The sequence below is a fragment of the Anguilla anguilla genome, chromosome 2 (assembly GCF_013347855.1).
Source record: "Anguilla anguilla isolate fAngAng1 chromosome 2, fAngAng1.pri, whole genome shotgun sequence".
Lineage (NCBI taxonomy): Eukaryota > Metazoa > Chordata > Actinopteri > Anguilliformes > Anguillidae > Anguilla > Anguilla anguilla.
Genome location: NC_049202.1, coordinates 66,304,620 through 66,328,973, shown reverse-complemented (window position 1 = coordinate 66,328,973; position 24,354 = coordinate 66,304,620). Strand labels below are relative to the sequence as shown.

General features: G+C 42.0%; 3 protein-coding genes and 1 long non-coding RNA gene across 8 annotated transcripts; 2 read left to right on the top strand and 2 right to left on the bottom strand.

Annotated features, from left to right (window-relative positions):
- Positions 1–548: 548 nt before the first annotated feature.
- mb (myoglobin) lies at positions 549–5,945 on the top strand. Its single transcript, XM_035403243.1, has 4 exons — positions 549–680; positions 4,505–4,590; positions 4,904–5,123; positions 5,384–5,945. Exons 2-4 carry the CDS (start codon positions 4,508–4,510, stop codon positions 5,519–5,521), a joined length of 441 nt encoding a protein of 146 aa, XP_035259134.1. The 5' UTR covers positions 549–680; positions 4,505–4,507; the 3' UTR covers positions 5,522–5,945.
- Positions 5,946–10,857: 4,912 nt separating this feature from the next.
- LOC118219477 lies at positions 10,858–15,179 on the top strand. 2 transcript variants are annotated; one of them, XR_004763781.1, is made up of 3 exons: positions 10,865–11,037; positions 11,571–13,910; positions 14,370–15,179. It is a non-coding gene; the product is annotated as an uncharacterized LOC118219477 (long non-coding RNA). The 2 variants fall into 2 exon arrangements; XR_004763780.1 differs by lacking the exon at positions 14,370–15,179 and having other exon boundaries at positions 10,858–11,037; positions 11,571–13,275.
- Positions 13,139–16,505, bottom strand: rrp7a (ribosomal RNA processing 7 homolog A). The gene is made up of 7 exons (XM_035402650.1): positions 16,387–16,505; positions 15,462–15,604; positions 14,621–14,746; positions 14,409–14,532; positions 14,164–14,258; positions 13,663–13,873; positions 13,139–13,362 (listed from the first exon to the last, which is right to left on the bottom strand). The coding sequence occupies exons 1-7, from the start codon at positions 16,445–16,447 to the stop codon at positions 13,277–13,279; spliced, it is 846 nt and encodes a 281-aa protein (XP_035258541.1). The 5' UTR covers positions 16,448–16,505; the 3' UTR covers positions 13,139–13,276.
- A 1,245-nt stretch (positions 16,506–17,750) lies between these two features.
- Positions 17,751–24,004, bottom strand: LOC118216849 (polymerase delta-interacting protein 3-like). Of its 4 annotated transcripts, none has more exons than XM_035398419.1 (10): positions 23,859–24,004; positions 23,226–23,326; positions 22,460–22,890; positions 21,774–21,833; positions 21,453–21,497; positions 20,802–21,041; positions 20,240–20,317; positions 19,982–20,111; positions 19,488–19,554; positions 17,751–19,005 (listed from the first exon to the last, which is right to left on the bottom strand). In XM_035398419.1, exons 1-10 carry the CDS (start codon positions 23,921–23,923, stop codon positions 18,780–18,782), a joined length of 1,443 nt encoding a protein of 480 aa, XP_035254310.1. In that variant the 5' UTR covers positions 23,924–24,004; the 3' UTR covers positions 17,751–18,779. The 4 variants fall into 4 exon arrangements, with proteins under 4 accessions (XP_035254310.1, XP_035254320.1, XP_035254329.1 ...); XM_035398429.1 differs by having other exon boundaries at positions 21,774–21,830; XM_035398438.1 differs by lacking the exon at positions 23,859–24,004 and adding an exon at positions 23,568–23,669.
- Positions 24,005–24,354: the final 350 nt, after the last annotated feature.

Here is a 24,354-nt window from a genome sequence, read left to right as displayed (position 1 = left end):
GAAAGCTACGAACCCAGCTGAGAAATATGACATGGATTCTGTCAGCCTTTGTCTTTAACTTTAACTCACAATTAAATGTGATTTTTATTTGTTTTTTTTTTTTTGTTTTTTGTTTTTTTCAAAAGTCCAGTTTGGCAAGTTCAGTAATCACCAAAATGAACTTGCCGAACTACGCTTGTGAATAAATAGACATTTCAATTGAACTGATGCACGTGTCGAAGGACAAATGTTCATTTGAAACCAAAGAAAGGAGAATACACGAGAAGAGCATGATGGAAAAGGCTAATTTTGCTCTGAGAGACAATGAGACCTAGACGGACAGAGGCACACTGGCATGCAGGAGCAGTGCAGATTGCGGTTGGTATTTGACTGAAGAGCAGGACTTGTCACTCAAGCAGAGATGCCCATATACAGTAAACAGGTCAAGCAAATCACGAGGAAAGAGACGTGTGGAATGGTATCAAGCCATCGCAAACTTTGATATCAGAGAGGGAGGGGGGAGAGAGGGAGGCGGAGTCAACGTTTTATGAGGAGAGGGACGGATTGATTGATATCTGGGATGTGATGCATGAGGCAGGGAGGGGTATAAAAGGTGAGCTTGGGAAATTAGAATATCTCAACGGTTTCTTCGTAGTTCAAAAAGACTCTCCTGCAACTTCACCGGGAACATAAATCGACCGGTATAGTATATGGGCTGATTTCAAATTCTCTGGATTAAGGACTGTGGCGTAGCATCATATGGCGTAGAGTCTGTGATGGCAAACTCATCATAATTGTGTGTGTGTGTGCGCGTGTGTGTGTGCATGTGCGAACGAGAGAGATGGGTTGAATTTAAATGTTTGTATATTTATGCCAGATAAAGTGTGCAGGAATTTTAGTTGAGTCTGCTAAAACTATAGCCATGAAGGACCACTGTCCAAATGTAAGCATGCATGTATTCTGTTAAATACTGAATAGCAGTGCGTGACGTGCATTTTGCGTATATGTAATGGTCGCATCAAAACAGGTGGGATGTTATGGAAAAGAGGGGGGGGGGGGAAACCCTGTGGGGTCAGAAACAGACAACTTCATATTTTGTTTCTGCATGGGGATGAAGTATGAATTAGGTACATTTCTCAAAAAACCTAAATTTATTATACAATTATTATTTTTCCCAGCTATGAAATGCGGCGGCACGGTGAATTGACAGGAGCGGAATGGATGTGGGGTGAAATGAGGACAGAGAACTTTCTCTGAAAGGGAACTTTCTCTGAAAGGGGAGGCTCTCATTTGTCTGTGTGCACATACTGTATCAGCCTCCCTTTCCTTTCCTCTCTGAAAATGTTAATGATGACAGAGCGCACGTATGTATGGGGACTGTAAATGTAGGGGGACCATGTATGTATGCATCTGGGAGACATATGCGACTAAAAACTAAATTCCAGTTACCTTGTGTTAATCAGCAATAAAGAGATCTTAGTCTTAGTCTAAATTCATTGAGCCTTTGTTATCATCTCTGCAGAGTGTATCGCATGTCACTGACTCTGGGCCAGATTGTGCATTTAAACAAACAAGGGACAAAAAAACAGGAATCAATAAAGGTCACTGATCAAACTCCAGTGTAGAAGACCTCAATCTCAAATCTGCCTTTATATATCTTACAGTGATCAAATATCATTACAAACGAATATCATATCAAACTAAATTATCAGCCACGATGATTAACACAATTAACACTGCTGCCATAAAGGACCCCTGTGTGAATGCAAACGTGTGTATATTCTGTTAAAAACTGAATAGGAGTGTGCAAAGAGCATTTTGCGTAAGTATGCATAATGGTCGCATCAGGACAGATGGGAAGAGGTGGAAAAAAGAGAAAAAATACTTGGGGGAACATAGCAAATAAGTATTAATGAGGTGCTTTTCTCAAAAACCTTTTACTGCAAAATTATTCTTTTTGTCGGCTATGAAGTGCAGCTGTATATTGAATTGACATGAGTGAATTTGGGATGGGGGATGAACACCGTAAAGTCTAATGTACTCCAATGTGCTCACTGTACTCAAAAGTTTATAGGAGACGGCTTGCATGCGCAGCAACCCAGTATTGCAACAAAAAAGTTTTGAGTACTCCTGACAAAAAGATTACATGTCACAATCTTCAACAACCATATTTTCAGTACGAATAACTAATGTTATTAATGTCATGTTTGAAATTATTTTTTAACACAACTGTACACAATATGTTTTATGTCTTATGAACACAATTGCTTTGTTTGGACACCACTAGTGTTGGTGGGCTAATTTCTATAAGTTAGATTGATTTATACAAGTTACAAATACTTAAATAAATTTCATGCACCTACTGTCCATAATATTATTAAGTAACTTCAAAGACAAAAGGTATTTAGTGAATTCAACTCAACTCCAAGTAAATTATTTTTAAGTTAAATTACACTCCACCTTACTAAAAAAGGAAAATTCATTCATTCAAAAATAATTTTATTTTCAAATTAAAGAAGCATGGATAAGCAAACATTTTGCCCCACTGGACAAAAGTAGCTATTTTACATACAAATTAAATTTATATAGTAAACAACCAGCTTGTGAGAAAAAGTTTTGGTTACAAATAGTCTGGGTGTTCCTTCCCAAAACACTTTGTCCATAACCCAACGACCAAAGACATCATAGTCCTTGCACTGCCACATTCACACCACTAGAAAACAAAAATAAATTATGAGATGTATAAATAAACTTGCTTTCAAATTTGGCATGCAAAATAATTTGACAATAGGTTAAAAGGGAAACACTTTCATTTCTGCATGCTTTGTTTACACTATTACATAACTAATAGTAAATACCTGGTAATTCTTGAACAACAGTCCCACTTCATCATAATTCAAAATATGAGTGTTTCACTCCATTGTCTATTACACAACCACCAATTATGTGTTAAGGGCATGATGTAGGTTTTGTTCATTGTACTTAAAATGATATTACATCAACATTAAAAGATGAAGTGGTATGAAATCAAAAATCAAAACTTACGTTATGTTGACTTAACATAAAAAATGGTAACCTCACAAGGGATGAGTATTTGTGTCAAATGAACATAAAGTTTTGTAATGTTACTTTGAAACATTTGTGTACAGAATACACTAAGGTTTTGTGTCATGGGTGAATTGGGGTGAATCGAGGACAGAGGACAAGCTTTCTCTGAAAGGTGTAACCTAGACTTTCAGCCACTCATCTGTCAGGGTGCGTATACTGTATCAGCCTTTCCTTCTCTTTGAAAATGTTAATTGATTCATTGAGCCTTTGTCATCATCTCTGGAGAGAGTATCGTGTGTTATTGACTCTGGTCCAGACTGGAAGGGGCAAAAACACTGGAATGAATAACGGCTATTGTGCAAACTCCAATGTGGAAAACTGCAATCTCAAATCTATCTTGATACGTTTTTACAGAGATCAAATCTCAACACAAATTGTTAACCACAATAATTCAAAACGTTTAACTTGGCACACAACCCACTTTTTATCAATGATGCTGGAGCCAGATCGTTGATTATGACCTCATCTCAAGAAAGGTGTTACTAGAACAAATGGCAAATATCAAGTTTACTGACCCGGCAGGGCAATGTGGGGACTGGGAAACTGTGCAGGACTAAAGACTCTGGGAACTATGCCAAAGTTTACAACATGGTCACTGTACAAATGAATGGATAACGTATCACTGTTTCATTCGTAATAGCTTATTATGACACTAGCTCTATCCAGTATAACAACAGGGAGATTCATTTACTATTTTATTCCTGGGGACCTCCTGGTACCCCTGCTATTACCTCATCACTTACCGTACGATGGTGCAAATCCCTTCAACGTACAGCTGTGACATGTGTTGTACACTGAGGTATGACAGATATCATAGCAGAATAAATTTATGATTGCGTTGGTGACTCAGCTCATGGCTCATTGCCCCTTGCTCTGTCCTTCTGTGTTTCTCTCTCTCCACGCAGTGGTGCTGTCCTGCGCAGTCCAGTTCAGTGTAGTCCACCTATGTTCTGTCATTCCCCCTTCTCTCTCTCCCTCCATATGTCTGGCAGTAAAAAGCAATGTCACTCACTTCCCTGTGAGCCCCCCTCCTCCTCTTCCTCCTTTCCTTCTTTGTTGTTCTCCACTAACCGTGAGATGTAAGTATTTACAACCGGTTCCACTATAAAACTATAGGACTGTGTCCTCAGCTGCATAGCTACATACTTACCACCTCTCGTCTTTCAGTACCTCTGCTTGACCTCACACACTTCAGTTTAGCCATCTTCCCATCTGTTGTCACCCCCGCTCCCAGCTTCCATGTGACAGGGGGGGCTTGGAGTCTTGTTCAGTTTCTCCTATCCCCTCTCATTGGCCAGTTGAGGGGACAGAGTCGGAGTCACAAAAATGTAATGTAATATCTCTCTCTCTCTCTCTCTCTCTCCCCCCCTCTCTCTCTCCTTCTCTTTCCCTCTCTCTCTCCCTCACTCTCTCTCAGACTATGACTGATTTTGAATTGGTCCTGAAGGCCTGGAAACCCATTGAGGCCGACCTAAAAGGGAATGGAGGAGTGGTTCTCACCCGGTCAGTTAACGGACACCACAGCATCTCATCTCTCTGCCCCACTGGCGCGACAGTATCCTGTTATAATGGACAGAAAACAGTGGGACTCTTGTAGCTGTACTGGCACAAGCAAGGAAACATTTGTTGCCAAAGCATAATCACGTTTTACAACAGACTGTTCTCTGTACTCCACTGACACAGCCCGACAAAAAAAAGTACCAAATTCAGAAACAAAAAATTAAAGATGACTAAAAAAAAAAACAAATAAATAGATGAGAACTATTGTAATGTCAGTATTATAAACATTTGTGACAATCAGACACTCTGTCTTCAGTCTGTTCCAGGAGCACCCAGAAACCCAGCAGCTGTTTCCCAAGTTTGCGGCGATAGCACCGGGCGACCTGGCAGGAAATGCCGCCATATCAGAACACGGGTGCACAGTGCTGACGAAGCTGGGAGATCTGCTGCACGCCAAGGGGAACCACGCTGACATCCTCAAGCCCCTGGCCAAAACCCATGCAACACAACACAAGATCAAACTCCAGAACTTCCAAGTGAGAGCCCCCCCCCCCCACCCCCCCCACCCCCCCACACCCCCACACACACACCTTTATCTCTCTCTCTTGCTCTCTCTTTCCCCTCTTTCTTCTTTCTCTCCATCTCTCAGTCCCCCTCCTTATTCTGCCACCAATATCAGCGCAGGGAGCGAAGAAGCCGTGCAGGAGACACTCGTGGTGGTGCACCGTGACCCCGGCTGGTAAGGACCCAGCGTGCACGTTCCACACTGACCCCTCTCTCTTTCCGTCCGTCCCAGCTGATAACCGAGGTCATCGTGAAGCTGATGGGGGAGAAGGGGGTGGACGCAGCGGGGCAGGAGGCCGTGAGGAAGGTGATGCAGGCGGTCATCGGCGACATCGACAACTTCTACAAGGAGTTCGGCTTCCAGGGGTAGATGATGCGCAGCAACTTACCGGCAGCCCTACGGACGAATGAAGATAACCGGATCGTGAAAGGCGCTCGCATCAAAACAGCCTGGTGGGGAGCCTCATTGCCCATGTGTTAGATTCCGCTGCAACGCCATTCGCTGTGACTAACAGCTGCTTTTGAATGCTTTCAAACTGTGATTCAATCTAATGTACAGACACACAAAAGAAAATGAAAATGAAATGAAAAATAATTTTTAAAAAGCTAAATGAAATTTGCGAGGATACAATAGAGCTTTCAGCAATTTGTAACGATTCTCTGTTTTACGCGCTTACTAATCATAAACAGATTTCATGGGTTTCTACTGTCATTTCTATGGATCACAGTACTATTTTCTCTGTACTGTGTGTTCCAGTTTTTGAGAGATGCTGAAATAAAAAAATAAAAATTAAGCAGCTGCTCAAAGGAGTGTTTGTTTTGTTACTCTGTCTTTCATTTTACCTTCACAGTATCAATCTGTTCCTCTGTCCACAGTTTGTCCTGTGTTGGTATTTCTAAAGTCTGTGTTATTATTAGGGCAGCAGATTTGATAGAGGAACAAAGGTGATCACTCAATACAAGACAGCGTTATTCCACCTTTGCCTCTTCTCTTGAAATGCATACCTGACATTGTTCAGGGTTTTTTTAAAAAGCCTAATCCTCCCCTCCCCCCTCACATTCCTCTGCTGTTCGCAATGTTGGATTCCACAGCTTCAGAACTTTGTCACAGCTACCAGAAGGTAGGGTAGCAAAGCTAGTGTGGAAGTGAATAACCAAAAATCAAAAAACTAATTCACCAACACGAGGTTCCGCTTCTCTAAATAATACGTGCATTTTCTCAGGAATGACTGGACTTTGGATTTGAGTCCCACTAATGTGAGTGGACAGAAGAGATAAGGGGACCTAATCTGCTCCATGATACATTTGTTCCTACAGTCCCGCTGACCTCACTGACATATCCCACGTTCCCCCTCTGCTTTCAAACCTAGTCTTCACCTCCATTACCCTCTGTTATAATATTTGATATTTGCCCTCACTGTGTGGCCCTCGTGTCCAGCTTTTCTCTCCCTCGCTCTCTCTCTCTTTCTCTCTCTCTTGTCAAATTCTAATTCAAAGTGCTTTATTGCCATGACAAAATTTACTTTTGTATTGCCAAAGCATGGCAAAGAACATGTGAAACACCAGAGGACAAACAGCAATAGAATAATGTAATAGAATTTTTAATAGAATAATATACATATAGGTGTGGTCTTCTCCTGCTGTAGCTCATCTGCTTCTCGGTTTGACGTTTTGTGCATTCAGAGATGCTCTTCTGCGTACCTTGGTTGTAACGAGTGGTTATTTGAGTTACTGTTGCCTTTCTATCAGCTCGAACCAGTCAGGCCATTCTCCTCTGACCTCTGTCATCAACAAGGCATTTTCGCCCAGAGAACTGTCGCTCACTGGATATTTTCTCTTTTTTGGACCAATCTCTGTAAACCCCAGAGACGGTTGTGCGTGGAAATCCCAGCAGTTTCTGAAATACTCAAACCAGCCCGTCTGGCACCAACAACCATGCTACATTCAAAGTCACTTAAATCACCTTTCTTCCCCATTCTGATGCTTGGTTTGAACCTCAGCAGATTGTCTTGACCATGTCTACATGCCTAAATGCATTGAGTTGCTGCCACATGATTGGCTGATTAGATATTTGCGTTGACAAGCAGTTGAACAGGTGTACCTAATGAAGTGATATGCATATACATACAAATACATACACACACATATTTATATATATAGACACACATATACCTACATACACATGAACAGTAACATAACACTGCAATAACATCCAAGATAACAACAGAGCGTTGATTCTAAGTGTGTGTGTGCGTGAGAGTGTGTGAGTGTGCATGCGTTTGTGTGCGTATGTGAACTGTGGTATTGTGTGATGAAGTTCATTTTGTCACTCACTGTCTCTGAGGGTATGACATTCAAACACGTATTTTTCTGCAATATGTGCTGTTGGTCCCGCCCTCAGGACTACTGCCAATTTTTTGCACTCCTCAAGATTCAGGTAGTTGGGGATATGTTTTTTTTTTTTAATTTAATTAAATATCTTTCCCTAATTTTGTCATATTTATGGCATTTATGAAGGAAGTGCACCTCAGTTTCAATCTCACCTGTCACACAGTGGCCACATATTCTCAGTTCTTTTGGTATCCATGCTTTATTATGCCTTCCTTTTTCAATGGCTAGGTTGTGGTCACTGAGCCTGTACTTGGTAAGGACTTGTCTTGCCTGACTTTCTTCATATCCAAGACAGTGACAAGATATTCAGCTAATTTCCTATTCTCATTTTAGGGCCTGGTAGCAGTTCAGCTTGTTTTGCGATGTGGTTTGTCTGTTCCAGGGTTTCAGATAAGTTGTTTAATTTTGTTTAACAGTTTGCTTTATTCTGATTTGTTGCCAAAGTTTACTACACGGTCACTGTGAAGCAGTGTTTGTGAAGAAGTGCTGGTCTGAGATACGTTATTGTTTGGTGTTAGATGATATGTTAGTCTCTTAGTGGACTCTTTTTAAAGGAGTCAGTTCTTGGGTTTGAAGTGCATGAAACTAGCATTGTTTTGGAACTTGATTTGAGATGCGTCCAGAATTTGAGTGCCCTTTTTTGTGTGTTGATAGCCAATGGAAATCGTCCTAATTCATCCCTGCATGCTTTGTCTCTCATTCTCTCTCTCTCTCCGTCTCTATCTGTCTGTCTCTCTTTCTCTCTGACGTCATGAAACCTTATCTGTCTCTGTGGACATGACTGTGGACGTGACTTGGCTCACCTCATCAACTCTGTCTAAGAGTTGGTCTTTTCTTTTTGTGTTCACCCTGTGTGTCCAACAACGCAGGGATGTCTTATAGGTTTGGACCATTTTTAAACACAAAAGTATGTCTGTACTTCAGCCTAAATTTAATTACTTGATTATGGCCTTTTTCTGTGCTGAGGCTTGGTGAACCTGGTAAAGGGTGAACCTCATAAGCACTGCCATAAATAACTAATGCATCATTCATGGCTTGATTTAAGATCATGGGAATTGCCCCAAAACTAATTTTTGGCATGCTATTCATAGTAAAGAAATATTAATAGCTGCACACGCTGCTAACTGAGGCTTCAACACCACCAGAAATTCTAATCTAATACATGTACAAAGGGAGGTGCCTTTTGTAAACTTGCCAGCCAGAAGCATTTTCGCATTATTGTCGAAGGAGTAACAGTCTCGATGAACAGGGCATCTGCTTTTGTCTGTCACTGCGGACGTGACACAAGGCACCTTCGTCTGCATCCCGCTCTATCTGCCTTCATTTCAGTATGCCCGCCAACGGTCGCACGTCTCCGTTATCGGTCCAAAGACTGAAACGTAAACAACAGGGTGAAGGAAATATAAACAACAGTGCAGTGTAGCAACAGAGCGACGGAATCCGGTGCCGTGGGTTTCGCAGCTCTGCGGGAATGAAGAAAGACCGCGGTCAGAGCGAAATATCAGTTGTGATATTTAATTTATGAGACGTTGCACAGTGACAATTCGGGTTTCAGCCTGAGCCCCCCGTTCCCTAATAATGCATTATATGCGTGTGAATGCTGTATTATCTTCTGCCAGGGGCTCCAGATGAATTCTCCATTTGTGAGGACAGTCAAAAGAGCAGGAAGCCAGGGAGCCTTCAGATTCCCACAGGACGGGCTGCGCCGGTCAACTTTCCCTTGACACTTTACACGCCCTCTTTGATGCACACCGATACGAACCATTATCTCTCTACCCTTCTGTTCAAAACACGTAAACACTAGCATCCAAGCTTTAAAAAAATGGTTTTGTATTTTTTTAAATTCATATACGACCTGGTAATCGATTAAACACATTGTGTTGATTTTATTCCATCGCATTTTGTAATTTTAGAAAACTTTTTGATATAGTGGAATATATTTGAACATAAATGCAAGAGTATTTTGCAGAATAACAATTATGTAGATCCATAGTTTTTGTTAGTATTTACAGTTAGCTTTTTTTGTTTGTTTGTTTGCTTGCTTGTTCATTTGCTTGTTTATCCATTACTAACCTGGCAAGCCAGGTAGTCCAGAAATTCTCAATCCTTACTCTGCTCAACCAATTCTGGACTTGTTTCCAGCCAAATTTAATTCAGATAATTGTCCCTATTGTGAACAAACGGTTCTTGATGCTGGTAATACCAGTAATAATGATTATTCTCTGATACTCTTGATGTCAGTAATAATGGTCAATCCAATTATTTGATTTTTTATACTAAAAGGTGAACCCTATAAAATGAAAGATTGAATGTATTGAGACTGAATGCTAGAGAGAATTCACAGAAAGGGTAGTTGTACATGGCTGAAACACACTTGTGCATATCAGTTTTAACTAACTTAATACCAAACTTTAAAATCAGCATCGAGACCCGAACAGAACTCCTCATTTCCTTTTTGCCTTGTCCTTGTTCTTGTATCTGTTTCACCTGTAAAACAAAAACGGTTCAGTTGCACTTGCAACCCTAAACACGTTTTCCATCTCCCCCAGTTTCTCTGTCTGACTGTCAGTCCTTCAGTGGGGTAAACAAGACCAATGTGTGCACTTAGTCAGGTACTCAGTCTCCCTTGAACCCACCTGCCAGTCAATGCGGGCTGAATAATTTAGTACAGTGTGATACTGCCACGGTGCATTACCATCAGGACTACAATTACTCTAAAAAGAGGAACAATAATTCTGGATATATCCTAGTTTTTTTGTTTGTTTGTTTGTTTGTTGGTTTGTTTTTTCAAAAAATAAAGGCAACTGCACAAACTTCCATAATTACATTTATAAGTGTGAAGAATGCATTCTTCACACTTTTGAAACACAAGAAGCCTCTTATTAAGAGGTTCTCTGATAAAACGTAGACAGCAATTACAACTGCAGTCTGCATAGGAACAAGACAAAGTGATACAAGTGTATATATCAAGGCACAATCTGATGATCCATTCATTAGTGTGTGTACCCCATGCAAGTATATATCACATCTCCCTTTGTTAAACTGTTTGCATGATTGTGTGTGTGTGTGTGTGTGCGTGCATGTGAGCACCAGTACACAACCGATTTGGCTGCAACTTCAACTTACATCCAAATATAACAAATGACTAACTCAAAGGTCACCCAGTGGCCAGTATCAGTCACGAGAAGCTCTGCATACTCAGTCAAAAGGTGTGGGGGTGTGAGGAAAGAGCGAAAGAGAGAGAGAGAGAGAGAGAGAGAGAGAGAGAGAGAGAGAGGGGTCATACAGGGAGGGCAGGGAAGGGGCTGGACAGACACAGGGAGGGGAACGCGTTTTAAAGGCAAAATGTCAAAATGAACTTAAAGAATACGCGCAGTCAGGACGCGAGAGTGAGCTCTGATGTGTATTTGGGACGGTGACAGGTGGGCACGCTCAGTGCTGCTATTGGGCCAGAACACACTGGAACAATGTGTTATAGGGATTCATTTGATGGAGGTATGTATGTTCCTGTTAAATCTTTTTTTTTTTTTTGCTTCAATCTAAAAGCACAGTACGCACTGGCGGAATGTCCAGCTGCCAGCCTAAGATGGACTGTAGCTGGGATCAGCTTCTGCTCCAGCTGGATAGCATCTTAGAATTTGGTGATCTGTTGTCTGTGCAAAGTTGGCCCACTAGTTGGACACGGTCTTGCCAGCACGGTTGCTATCTCAACCATTTTGCTGTCAGCTTGCCCAAACCAGCTGGACCACTTTAAAACCAGGCTGGAACCGAGCAGGAATTTCCACCAGGGAAAATGGCACCGGTTGTTGGCAACGTTTTTAAGTCACAAGCCTTGAACACAAGCAGAAACTCTTGTGCTTTTGAAAGCATATCAACCCACTCAGCCAATGACACTGCTGGCTGAAATAGCAGCAGTATCCAAAACAACTGGAAACCCAAATGTAACCTTAAACATAAGATGAAATATTTCTTCTTTTTTTTTGCATTCCCTCGTATCCCCCCCCCCCCCCCCCCATGGGACCCTCCAGAGAGTCCTGGCAACAGACGCCACTGGGTACACTGGGGAACTGTCTGTCTTCACCCGACAGTGATGAGTACATGCGCCGCATTGTTCAACAGTTAATGTATTGTGATTTTGAGTAATCTTCATGTTTGCACTTATTTCATATGCATCGACTCTCTTTTCGGTTTTAACCATCTGAGGTGCTTTGAGGTGAGCTCAATTTTTTAAATAAAAAAAACAAACATTTTCAGGCAGTTTATACAAGTTTACCTTTATGATCCCATTGTGTACTTAATACTCAATCATCTGAATCCCTACGAAAAGGTTGAGATATATAACATAATATTGACATAATTATGATAATGCAAATACATTAGAAAAATGTATGCTTATTAATCGTGCAAAATACAAACAGGTCAGGACAGTCAATAGGACAAAGTAAAAAAGAGAGTTTTTAGTCTCCTCTACTTGTATGCTAATTCAACTGCACCATGTTTTAAACCCTTAATATTATATTTATCTTATGAAATAAAATACAAAAAATAACTGTTTAAGTGTTCTCTGCTGCAATAACTCTCTGCTCACTGGTTCCATCTTCTGGTCAACCAGGGGAATTACATGCCAACCGACAGGTGAAACCTAGTACATCTGAAGACGGTCGGCCAATACCACCTCCATATTTCACAGATGATGCGGAGGTGCTTTTGAGCATGGGTTGTTCTTTCCTTTCTACACACTTTCAGCTTTTTGTCATTTCGGTAAAGGTTTATTTTGGTCTCATCTGTCCACACAACTTCCAGAGCTCTTCCGGTTCATATCAGTCTGCTTTGGTGAATTCTAAACTGGCCTTTAGAGTCTTCCTGCTGGTGAGAGGTGGTGGAACTCAAATGGTGACTAACGGTATTTTCACCCCTGTCCCCTGGAGACTGCTGGTCACTTATCATTGTTTTAGGGTTTTTCTTCACAGTTCTTAGGATTTCTTCAGTCATCAACTGCAGTTGTTTTCCTTGGCGGACCAATTTGGTTAATTAGTGGATTGAGTAACCAAGGGGGCAATTAGTTTTTCACACTGGTGATATGGGTGTTCGATAACTTTAAAATGTTTAATAACATTAATAACTTGATAACCTTAATGAACTTTTATTTTATTTTTTTTGTTCTGTGTTTATTCAACTTTCCTTTGTTAGGAATGGCATTTTGTCTAAAGATATGAATCTGTTCAATGTGACAAATAAGCAATAATATAGGAAATCAGAAGGAGCAAATACTTTTTCACAGCACTGTAGGTTTCTATGTTGAACAGTGGCCCTAGGCTGGCGGTCCTGGATATTCAAAGAAAATCCTTCTCATGAACAGTTCCTTCTTCTGTTACGACTCTGAGGTGGGGGCTATAAGGTTGCAGGTTAAAGTCCCGGAGGAACACTTCTATTGTGCTCTCGAACAAGGCCTCTACCGCCCAAAGGGGGTTTCATACTCAACTGCCATGTCATGAAAAGATATCATTCAGACATTCAGATCAAGGGATAAGATTTCACAGCGTTGGGACAAGTTAGCAGATTTTTTTAAACATTTAGAAAAAAATACTAAAGAAAATGAATTTTTTCCTATTTCATTTTAATATAAAGGATAGCATGCACTGACACACAGTAAATGTTAGTAAGTCAGGGACAACCGGTAGCTCTGGAAAAAAGACGGTGCAGATGGAAAAGCAGAGGATTATGGGATACCAAGTCAATAAGGTTTGAATTTCCTCTGTGCTCTCAGCACTGCAATCCTCTGTTTATCTTCCTCAAACTTTTTCCTAAGCTCAGCAATGTCTGAAAAGGAGAATGACAAAGTATTAATACCGCATACACCCTTACATACCTTCGGCTTACTGAAAAAGTGACATATGCAGGTATAGTATATGCAGTATACAGTATGCAGTCTGCACCTTAACATTAAACTTTTTTTTTTTTTTTTCAATATTTGTTGCAGGAGAAAAGTTCATAAAAGTAAATTATTTCATGCCCTTAGTCTCATTTCTTACATCATCTGCAAACTGCAACTGATGGGGTGTTACTCCACCATCTATATGTCAGTTTCACATGAAAGTTACAACTATACTGGTAACTCACGCTCTCTTTGTGTGTTTCGGTGCTGCCAGGTGTAGAAGTTAAGCAGCTCCTTCCTCTTCTTCTTCCTGCTTTCCCTCTGCAGAGCTTTCTGGTTGGCTGCCTCGCTGTGAGGGCGGGCCTTGCTCCCTCGCGCGCCCCTTGTGACCTTCACCCAACCCTCCTCGTCCTCCTCCTGCTGCTTCTCTGCTTCTTTCTTCTTTTGTTCTGACTCCTGGTCCAAAGACAGTGGTCAACACATTAAACGAGTGGTGTGTATAACCATCTACATTGAAGTTCAACTTCACAGCCATATTCGTGCCATTTATTTGCATACAGTTGTAACTTTCAAAGCCCATTTGAACGGAAGAATTTTCAGTGGAGCAACTGCGTATACACACATACACACACGAAAGACAGGGAAAAGAAAATTGCGCATAAATATGTGAATGCTCAACCGCAGAAAATCCAGGGCTGAAAATTATAGAAAATTATAGAGGCGGAAAGACAAAATAAAAGGCTGACCTCTTTCTTTTTGTCATATTCTTGCATGAAGCGGTCAACGTCTGCTTGAAGCTTGTCTGGTTGAATTAACGAGTTACTGTACTGATGTATCCATTCTTAAAGGGAAAGAAAAAGTAATGAGAAAGCAAACCATCTCAATCACTATAATACAACAATAATAAAAATTGTACATTTCCAAAAATGTATAAGAACACCACCTTCCGCAGATCAAAAAGCACACTTAAATCACAGCATTCGACACTCACTCTTCAAGCCTGTCCTGACAGGCCGCTGTTCTGTGGAGACGACCAGTGGAGCGTCAGCGGGATGGGACTTGGCAGCTGTCACACCGGAGCCACTTTTGAAGACAATGTAACCTACTTTAAATCCCTGAGAGACAGAACAGAGAGGGAGGGTTTGCTCGGTGCACAAAAGAGGAGCACAGACACAGAGCAGGTTTCCCTTATGGATGTTTTACCTCTTTCTGTGCTGGTGTGAAATATCTTGACAGTTTTGATTCTGCGGGCTCGGCGGTACCGGGCCGCTCCCTCAGTTCCACAGACTGAATCGGCCCAAACTGCGAGAACAGGTCCCTCACCACCGCCTGCAAAAGAGAAGACTGGCAGTTATAAACACATCACAGCGCTAACCGCCTCCAGCTCAACGCAGGGAAAACCAAGGAGCTGGTGGTGGACTCCCGAAGGTGCAAACACTCTGCTCCTCCCATACCAGTGAACATCCAGGGAATGGACATTGAGATGGTGAAATCTTACAAGTACCTGGGTGTTCACCTGAATAATACACTGCACTGGACTGACAATACAAATGCACTGTACAAGAAAGGACAGAGCAGACTCTATCTGCTGAGGAGTCTTTTGGAGTGCAGGGGGCACTCCTGAGGACCTTTTTTGACTTTCTTCCTGCTGATGTCAGACTTTACAATCAGCACTGCTCCTAGTAGACCACACACACCACTCATGTGCAACCCACTCACTTTTTGGTGCAATCCACTCATGTGCAATATAAAGTGTACCAAACTGTGCATTGTTTGTATATATTGTCTGTATATATTATATCTATTATATTTTTTTACTCTCCTTGCTATTTGCACTATCCCCTTTGCTGCTGTAACACTGCAAATTTCCCCGCTGTGGGACTAATAAAGGATTATCTCTAAAGTACAGGACAGTATCATAAAAACGGATCAAAAGCACAGCTGACAGGGAAGCAAAGCCACAGAGCCCAGAGCATAGGCACCATGCTACTAGGCTATATTCTGAGCGCCAGTCTTGTTAACAGAATAAACCGAAATGAAGTACCTCTGAGCAGTATGGTGGAATGTTGATCGCAAACAACGTCCTGTCAAGCGGTCTGTTTGTATTTTTTTCGGCCCGAACTCTGTGCTCCTTTACACACACACTGTGGCAGCTGACGCTGTCCGTACTGAACTTCAGCGGGAGCACTGAAAGAGAGATTTAAATCAGTAAGCATTCTAAAACAACGCAGAGTGCCTGACCCAATATAGGTCAATGAAAACGAACGGTGAGATTATTCTGTATAGTTAAAAACAGTGAAGACAGTTAAAGACATTTCCGCACTGAATTTGTATTTTCAAACCACTAACATTCACTGGCGTTGCTGGATGTCAATGGCAGACCTCGAGCATCTTGAAAACTAACATTAGTAGCAAATGTTTTAAGAGGTTTTATTGTGACCATCATCAATAAACTGAATATCGTGCCTGTCTCTGGCCTCAAACCACACTAGCGCTGTCTTTCAGAAGTCTTATTTAGGATGTCCACCTTAAACATCGGTGGCCAAGTACATATGAGGTGAGGAATAGTGACCACAGGCATCCCACACAAGAGAGAACATTGTGATAAGAACGCGAGGAAACGTGGGGCAGTTGCGTTACTGACCACGTCTGTAAGTTTTTAGCCATAACGGACCGCGTAATGGATATGTAATTTATTTACACCTCATTAAAAACACGACATCTATCTTCATAGTATATACCTAAAACAAATATATCCGAACTAGCGAGTTAATGTGTTATTTACAGTAAAACGTCACGTTTCCAGGCAGCACTACAGATCCTAGCACTTTGGAGTCGGATTATGTTAAATTCCCATGTGTAGCAACAACGTGCTGCAATTTATCTGGTTCTCAATGACTTTGTTAGTTAACTAGAAAACTGGCGTTATCTAAATTCCTAGTAGCGAGAACGACGACCGATTTTCTTACCTGTAAATCCCCCTGGAATAACACAAGGTTCTCGTGAACGCTTTGCCTTGGAGGGCGCCATCTTGACTGTATCGCATGTGAGGATAACCGGAAGTGATCATTTTCTTCGCTTAAAATTGAACGCATATTCAGCAAAAGAAAGGGGAAATACTGCCACCTAAAGTTAGAATGACATTATAACAGACATTACAAGCAAGTTAGAAGCAGTAAATCTTTTCTGTGAGCCGGAGTTTTTTTATCTCAATTTTCAGTGACGTTTTTTTTTTTTTTGCAAAACTAGTACAATTTGCAAAAAATAAATTCAATGTTCAATGGTCTAATGTAATAGGCAACGTGGCTGCAAATCACTGTAGTAGGCCTTATACCATAGACTGTATAAAAATAGGCCCTGTACACGATGTCGTAGATATTACATTTTCTTTTTCTTTTTTTACAATTTGCAATTAACCAATTTAGTGGCCATACTTGATTCTGTGATTCAGTAATGTGGCCTAAGAGTACTTTGCGAGCCTCATTACTCCATTACCTGATTCAAGCCTCCTCATTGTAAAGCTGGCGTATTTAACAAGCACTTCACATTCATAGCTTTTTAAACAAGCAAATGAACAAAAATGTGGCCCTTAAACCTGCGTCCAACAGCCTTTCAAAATACTGATGGGGACGTTTTGTCACCTGCTACTGTAACAAGCTAGACAATTAGCCAAAAAAAAGACTGTTAATAAGGGTAGAAATTTGTAGCATTAGGCAGTTTGCTAGCCTCCAATGTATTTAAAGCAACACAGCTTGACAGGTTGCTAAATTCACAGGAACATCAAAGACAGAGAAACTGTAACATCAATTATATGCAATGGAGCACACTGATATTGGTATATTTATACACAAAGAAATATGATGTTCTGGCCAAGATGTATTACTAGAGACGTCAATGCACCTCACTTTACACCTCAGAATAAAGGGGTATTAAACTAATAGAAATATAGCAACATTGCAAGGTTAATAACTGTATTTCTAACAGTAAAGTGCAGATTATTTGGTGTGGGGGGGGGGGGGGGGGGGGGGGATCACCAAAATAAATTACTTTGAAATTGAAAGGAAAGTATTGGCAATGTATGTTCATTGAGTTGACTTTCCTGTTAAGTAGGCACACTAAAACTGGCTTTAAAAATGTTTTCATGGAACAAATATTGCTTGCAGCATACGTGTATTGTGTATGTATTGTTGACTGACAACTTCATTTCTTAAGTATGTCTGTTCACAACAGATATCCATACAGTAAGTGGCTCTAGACTTGAGAATAACTGCCACAGGAGGGACAGAACAAAGAGAAATGCAAATGACCGCATTCAAGACAAAACACTAAAAAATAAAGTTTTCTATAAAGTAACGTTTATTGGAGAATTTCTTGACAGAGACCTGACTGTGTCATATCTGTAACAAACAAGAGAATGTCACACTCATTCAGAGGCCCATTCAATTAACCAAAACAAATCACCCGAGTAATATGTAGACAAAAACGAGCTGCACCTCACTTTACACCTCAGAATAAAGGGGTATTAAACTAATTAAAATATAGCAACATCGCAAGGTTAAGTTAAAGTAGTCACCTGAACAATCTCCAAAAACATGCAGCCCCTAACACAGTAACTGGGAACAAGGTCAGAAATACACAGAAATAGTGTTTCAGGGCAGCAAAGTTACAAAACAAAAGCGTAACTTCACATACATTCATTTCGGTGGTTCTCGATGGTCTGGTCTAAACGTTCTGTGGCATGTTAGTGGACCTTTTTGCCTGTTAGCACACTGAAGGAAAGACCATTGTGAGCGGAGTTGCAGATAAAGGGCTTTGTTACTACAAAACAAACCAAATGCCATTTGAAGAAGAAAAAAGAAAAGGAGATAAACCTTGAACAAAAAAAGTAGAGGGACAGAATGGAAGGATGGCTTCATTTGGACTGTTAAGCCAGTCTTGTCTGCACATGTATTGTTTCAAACTTGAGGAAATTCATTCATGAACAGTCACAGTTCAAAACTCAACAGCATTCAATGTGAAAAATTTGAAGATATGCAAACATGAGCTGTAGGCTTCAGGCCACTTGGCTGCAAACATGTCTCTGAACATGTCTGTGAATAAACTAGAACACTATTCTGAAAAGTTCCAATTACTTGTTACAAATCCTTTGTCTATACCAAGACACAAACTAAAAGGTTCCAAAAATTATTAAAATGAAATAAAACTTTCTTCACAATCACTCTTTTACAGGACCATGTGTATTACAGCACCACATTTGGATACTCATATAATAAATGACTCTTGAGCAACGTGTGCTTTGGTATAGGCTGTGTCACTGAGTACTGATGCGTGCGTGTGCGTTTAGTGTCAACGGCGGTGTGCGTTAAATCTTGATGCTAAAGGCGGCTGACTGCGATTTAGCGGACTGGGTGGAAGTGGCAGTGTGAGAGGAAGACTTAAAAAGGGCCTTTAATATGGTCTGGGGGTCAACCTCAGGCGTGGGCTTAGAGGACCTGGGACGGGCGTCGGGGCGAGAGAGAGAGGACGCCCGTCCCTCCTTTCTTCCCCCAGCCCCTCCTCCTCCTCCTCCTGGACTGTCACTCAACCTCCTGTCAAAGGCACAAGAGCGGCTTTCAGTGGAAGACAGACCCGGAGGAAACGCACGCTGGGGAAGCTCGTTAGGAGACGCAGTCCAACGCAAGCGACAGAACGAGGGATGGAAAGAAAGTTCTCTCGTGGTAGAGGTAAGCAGAAGACGGGATGAGACACAGAGCGAGAAAGACAGACAGGCAGGCAAGCAGGCAGGCAGACAGACAGACAGACAGACAAGCAGGCCGACAGGTAGACAGACAGGCAGACAGACAGGACGACGGACAGACAGACAGACAGGCAGGCAGACAGACAGACAGACAGACAGACAGACAAGCAGGCAGGCAGGTAGACAGACAGGCAGACAGGAAGACAGACAGACAGACAGGCAGGCAGGAAGACAGACAGGCAGATAGACAGACAAGCAGACAGACCCCAGACACAAGTGTGCAAGGAAGGGCATGAATGCGGGGACAGAGGCAGAGAGGCATGGGAGACTCACAGCAGGATTGGCTGGTCTGAGCTGATGACGCTTCCCTGAATGTGAAGATTACACTTCATTGGCTGACCTGCAGGAAGGGAGACGATTACAATTCAACGCATTCAAACATCTGTATTCTGTTCAACACTTTTACCCACAGATTACAGAGAGTACACAGTAAAATACCACCTGCACTGGACAGCCTTTCTGTTCTCACTCATTTCAGATTCCAACCAGCCCCAAATCAGTTCAGCATTCTCTGAACACCTTTTCATAATTCTGGCCTTCAACTACCCCTCTGAGAGAGTGTGCAGCCCTGGTTGTTGTAGACCTGCCTCCAAGCTCTGTACACAAACACCTGTATGGTTCCCAAATGCAACCGCAGCTCGGAGCTGAACTCCTACTCTGGAAATGCAAATAACTTCACTTGAAATGCATTTCAATATTTTTTCAGAAATATTTTGCATAACTATTATTCACGCATATTCTGCCAGTATTCTCCTCCTGATGCTTACCATCCAAGCAGCGGTTATTGTACTTCCTGTACGCTGCGACAGCGTCCTCCTTCCTGACAAACACCACCTCCGCGACCCCAGCCTTGACAAGCCGTGCCCGTTTCAGGGCGCCACACACGCAGAACAACTCCTGCGAGGACACAGACCAACACACACGCCGGTTAGTGTAAGAAGCCTAACCCTAATCCCCACCCCCCACCCCCCACCCCACAGAAACCAGCTGTGAAAACAGCTACATACAGACAGAAAAAGACTCACCACAATGTCCTCCTCAGTGACGCGTGGATGAAGGTTGTTCACCGTCATTTTAGTCCCTTCCAGGGGACTGCAAGCTGGCTGGAAAACGATGAGGGGAGAGTCAACATGACATTTACACAGGCATACAAGAAGAATACACGTTACAACCTCAACTGGAAGACAAACAGAGGACGGAACATGAGGAACCTCACAAAATCAAAACTGGCAGTGAAGGTTCTTTCACTTTTAACGGCAGTTATCTGGCATGAACTACACAAGCAACCAGAACAGGCACAATTTAGAGGCTCTAACTACTGTACTGTCTGTCCATATTGAAGCCTATTGATATTTTGCCACCTGGTGGCACAATGAAGGCACTGCTATTGTTTGGGGAAAATAGCACATTCCAAGGACACTCCCCAAGGACAAGTGTTTTAAGAGCTGCTTAATCACCAAAGGAAACCTGTCGCAGGTGTCGCCTGTAGTCTATGGCGGGGCAGCATTCCTGCTCTTGTCTACATTTATTTTTGATAGATGAGTGACAAATAGTGTAGACCCACGGAGAGGAGACACATGTACACACCTGTACAGTCGCCGGATGTGAGCTGGCATCCCCACTACCCCCTCCCGGCTGTGCCTGTCCGGTGACCAGGGTTCGAGAGACTGGACCAGGGTTCAGGACAGAGGGCGCGGAACGGGTTGCTGGAAGAGCAGGGGTGGGCCTGGAGGGGGCTTCAGGCACAGGAGGACGGGGTGCAGTATAGCTGTCGTTTTTGACAACTTTGGTGATAGGGCCAGAAAAGAGAGAACCAGGAACTCCAGGCTGTTGGAGAGGTAGAATGATACTGGGGTGAATATGGCTGCAGCAAATAACTGATGTATGTTCGCAAAGACAGTGTATTTATACAATGCGATGCAGTATGGGGTTGTATAGTGGACATACAAACATGCCAAGGGGTTCATTATTATATTCTAAGGTTTCCTTGACCTTCCATGAGAATACTCTTAGTATCAACCTGTACAAAATCATCATAATTACATCACTTATTGCTTCAATCTCACATTTTCACCCAATAGACACTAAAGCTTAAAGGGCTGAATAATACTACTGAGCTTCTGAATAAATTAAAGGTAGCACAGTGACATTAAAATATATTTTTATTTTTCAGTAAGCAAAAAGAAACAGCATCACTCATATGAGAGGCTACGTAAGCAACCTCTTGGTGGTACTGACCTTCATCTGTTTACTGGGGATGACATCATCCTCACCTGAGAGAGACTGAGAGAGACAACCATGAAAACAATGCTTACAAAAGAAGTTAGTCACTGACAAATTGTTTGTTATTTTCCTGATTAACTTTACAAAGTATAATGACAGGGTTCTCTACCTTCCATAACTAAACACTCTGCTTTCTGTTATATATTCTCCCCCACACACACACAAACACAAACACACACACACACACACACACATGCATGCAGACAGGCACACTTATACCAACACCTCTATTTTACTTTCTTCTCCTCTAATCTCAAAAAGACCCCGCCAGCCCACCTGGGTATCCCTGCTGGGAACGGTGATGCGGACTCCACTCGTCATTCCAACCGGCCTCTGCTAAAATAAACAGGAGTGGAATATAGAGGGTGAGGCCACCGGGGACTTCATAAGCAGGATTAACTTAAATGTGCTGAGAAATCATGCGGTAACCCATGGAACCCCCAGCCAGTTACCATGGACACAATCAAGGTTCCATTTTGGAACACAGAACTACTGCTTTCACTTATACTGCAGGAGGGAACCCTGACAACACTGGCTACTTTGATTCACAGTATTGCTGTGCTCATTTACAGGAATGCATATAGATTGTATTTTATACTACTTATTATATCTGTACTTCTAGGCATGAAAAATCTTGTAAAACATGTATCAATAAGTACATAGGCTAGATACAGTGTAGTCTGTAAGTACTTGGACAGTGACACATTTTTTGTTGTCTTGGCTCTGCACTCCATCACATTGGATTTGAAATGAAACAATGAATAAGAGGTTAAACTGCAGGCAGTCAGACTGTTAAACTGCAGTACTTACATCTGTGTAGGAATTACACTTACAGCACTTTTTATATTTTAGGGGACCAAACATAATTGGACAAATTAACATAATCTTAAAGTTGTAATATTTCGTACATGGTTGCAACTGTGACTGCAACTTGCAACATGAATACCGTATGCCAATCCTACCTGGATGGTCTTGGTGATCTTGAGGGGCGACGGTGACCCAGGAGTGGGTAAGGCCACTGCAATGCTTCTCTTTAGACTAAGCCTATCACGGGCATCCATCAATTTACTTGGCCCGCCTCCGTGTCCCAGAGCCCCTCCTCTGGTGGTTAATCCCTGAGCTGAGTTCACATTCACAGAGCTCTGCACGACCACGTTACTGCTTTGGCTGACAGTTTGTGTCTGAGGCGTTTGCGTCTGCAGGAATCCCTGTGAGGAGTGTTGGGCTTGTGACTGCGGCGTGCTGCGCAGCTGATTCTGTCCCAGCTGCTGTTTGCGTGAGTTTATTGTCTGCCTGGCATCCTGAACACCTCCCGCGGTGGGCCCTCCTCTAAAAATCCTAAAACGGGCATCTTTCTGAACAAGCTTCTCCCTAGCATCTTTCAGCTGAAAGCCTAGAAAGAAAGACACGGGAGGTTACAGGTGTAACACTATTGCAGTACTACACATATCGTGAAGACAATTGTATTGAATACACAGCACTATAGAGGCAATATTTGCAGGGTTTTCTTGGGGAAAGTAATCAGGTTGGGCAAGTTGCTTTCCGGATCAAATACTTCAGTGCCCCACCTTTTGCAAATGATTACCTATCCAAATCGGGGCTGTCCAGAGGTTAATACAGCAAGAGTTAGGCTACATGAATTTGATTTAAGCCACTTTTCAGTCAGCAATCAATACAATCCACAGTCCACTGATTTACCACCCCCAAAATGTTAATTGGATGCTTTACCTTCCCCGGCACCAGTTCTCTGCCTGATCTCAGTTGCTCCAATTTTCTGTCTTGCATCAAACATTCTTCCCACGCCTCCTGTGGCCTTTCTAAATATGGGTCTGAAAAGAATTATTAATTCATTAGAAAAATATTAATTATAGCAGTGCCTTATGGCTTAGACATTACTGATGGGCTCTAAAAACTGTTATTCTAAATTCTTGTGTAACAATTGAACAACTGAAACAATAGAATTACAAAAATAATTAAATGGTGAAATACTCCTGACTATATACAGAACTTTTATATATCGAACAATTGTGGGGGGTTTTACCCCTTAGCCGGCGAGCTAGTTATACACACTTTTCCCGTGGGTCTGACTGATAACTGTAGAATCCATTTAAAACAAAAATATGAATAACTGTAGCTACAAAGAACGTTGCCTAAACAAACCGGATGCTTCGGATACTTCACAAGCATAGACCAATCGCAAGGTTGCTTCAAAATCCGCCAGCCAATGGGCGACACGGTGGGGGCGGGCTGTTAGTTTAGTTTTCGCTTTACGAAATTGTTGAGCAATCACAGCATACCGCTCAGTGTTCACTTTCAAAGCGTTCACACCATATAAAAATCGCACATTATAAATTTGTTTACCTGGCTGTTCCTCTAGTGCTTATGCCGCGTTGGCGTATGAGCTCGTCCAAAGAAAGATCCGCCATCTTACTCACTTCCAACGTGTTTGCGACGCAACTACAAGATAGGGGGAGAAGCTGGGTATGTGATGGTGGCCGTACTGGGTCAAAATAGGCGATTCATAGCCTATATTCAGAGAGCGAAATTACCCAGACAAGTGGAGAGCCACTTGCAGATTCAAACTTTCTTTGGCCACCCAGTTTGAAAGGGTTTTCGGGTTATATGTGTTTGGGGATTTTTATTGATTAAAATTTTTTAAATAACACTTAAAACAAAATTGAAATTTAAGCTGGGTCTTTATTTGAAGAACAGGTTCTGTTTTTTGCAGTAAGAAAGGATCTTGTGCAAAGTACTTTGTTTTAGATTTTGGCAATGTGATCTATATGCACACCTATTCTAGTACCATTAAGTTGTTGGATACATTGTATCATTGTATCAATACCAAACAACTTACTCA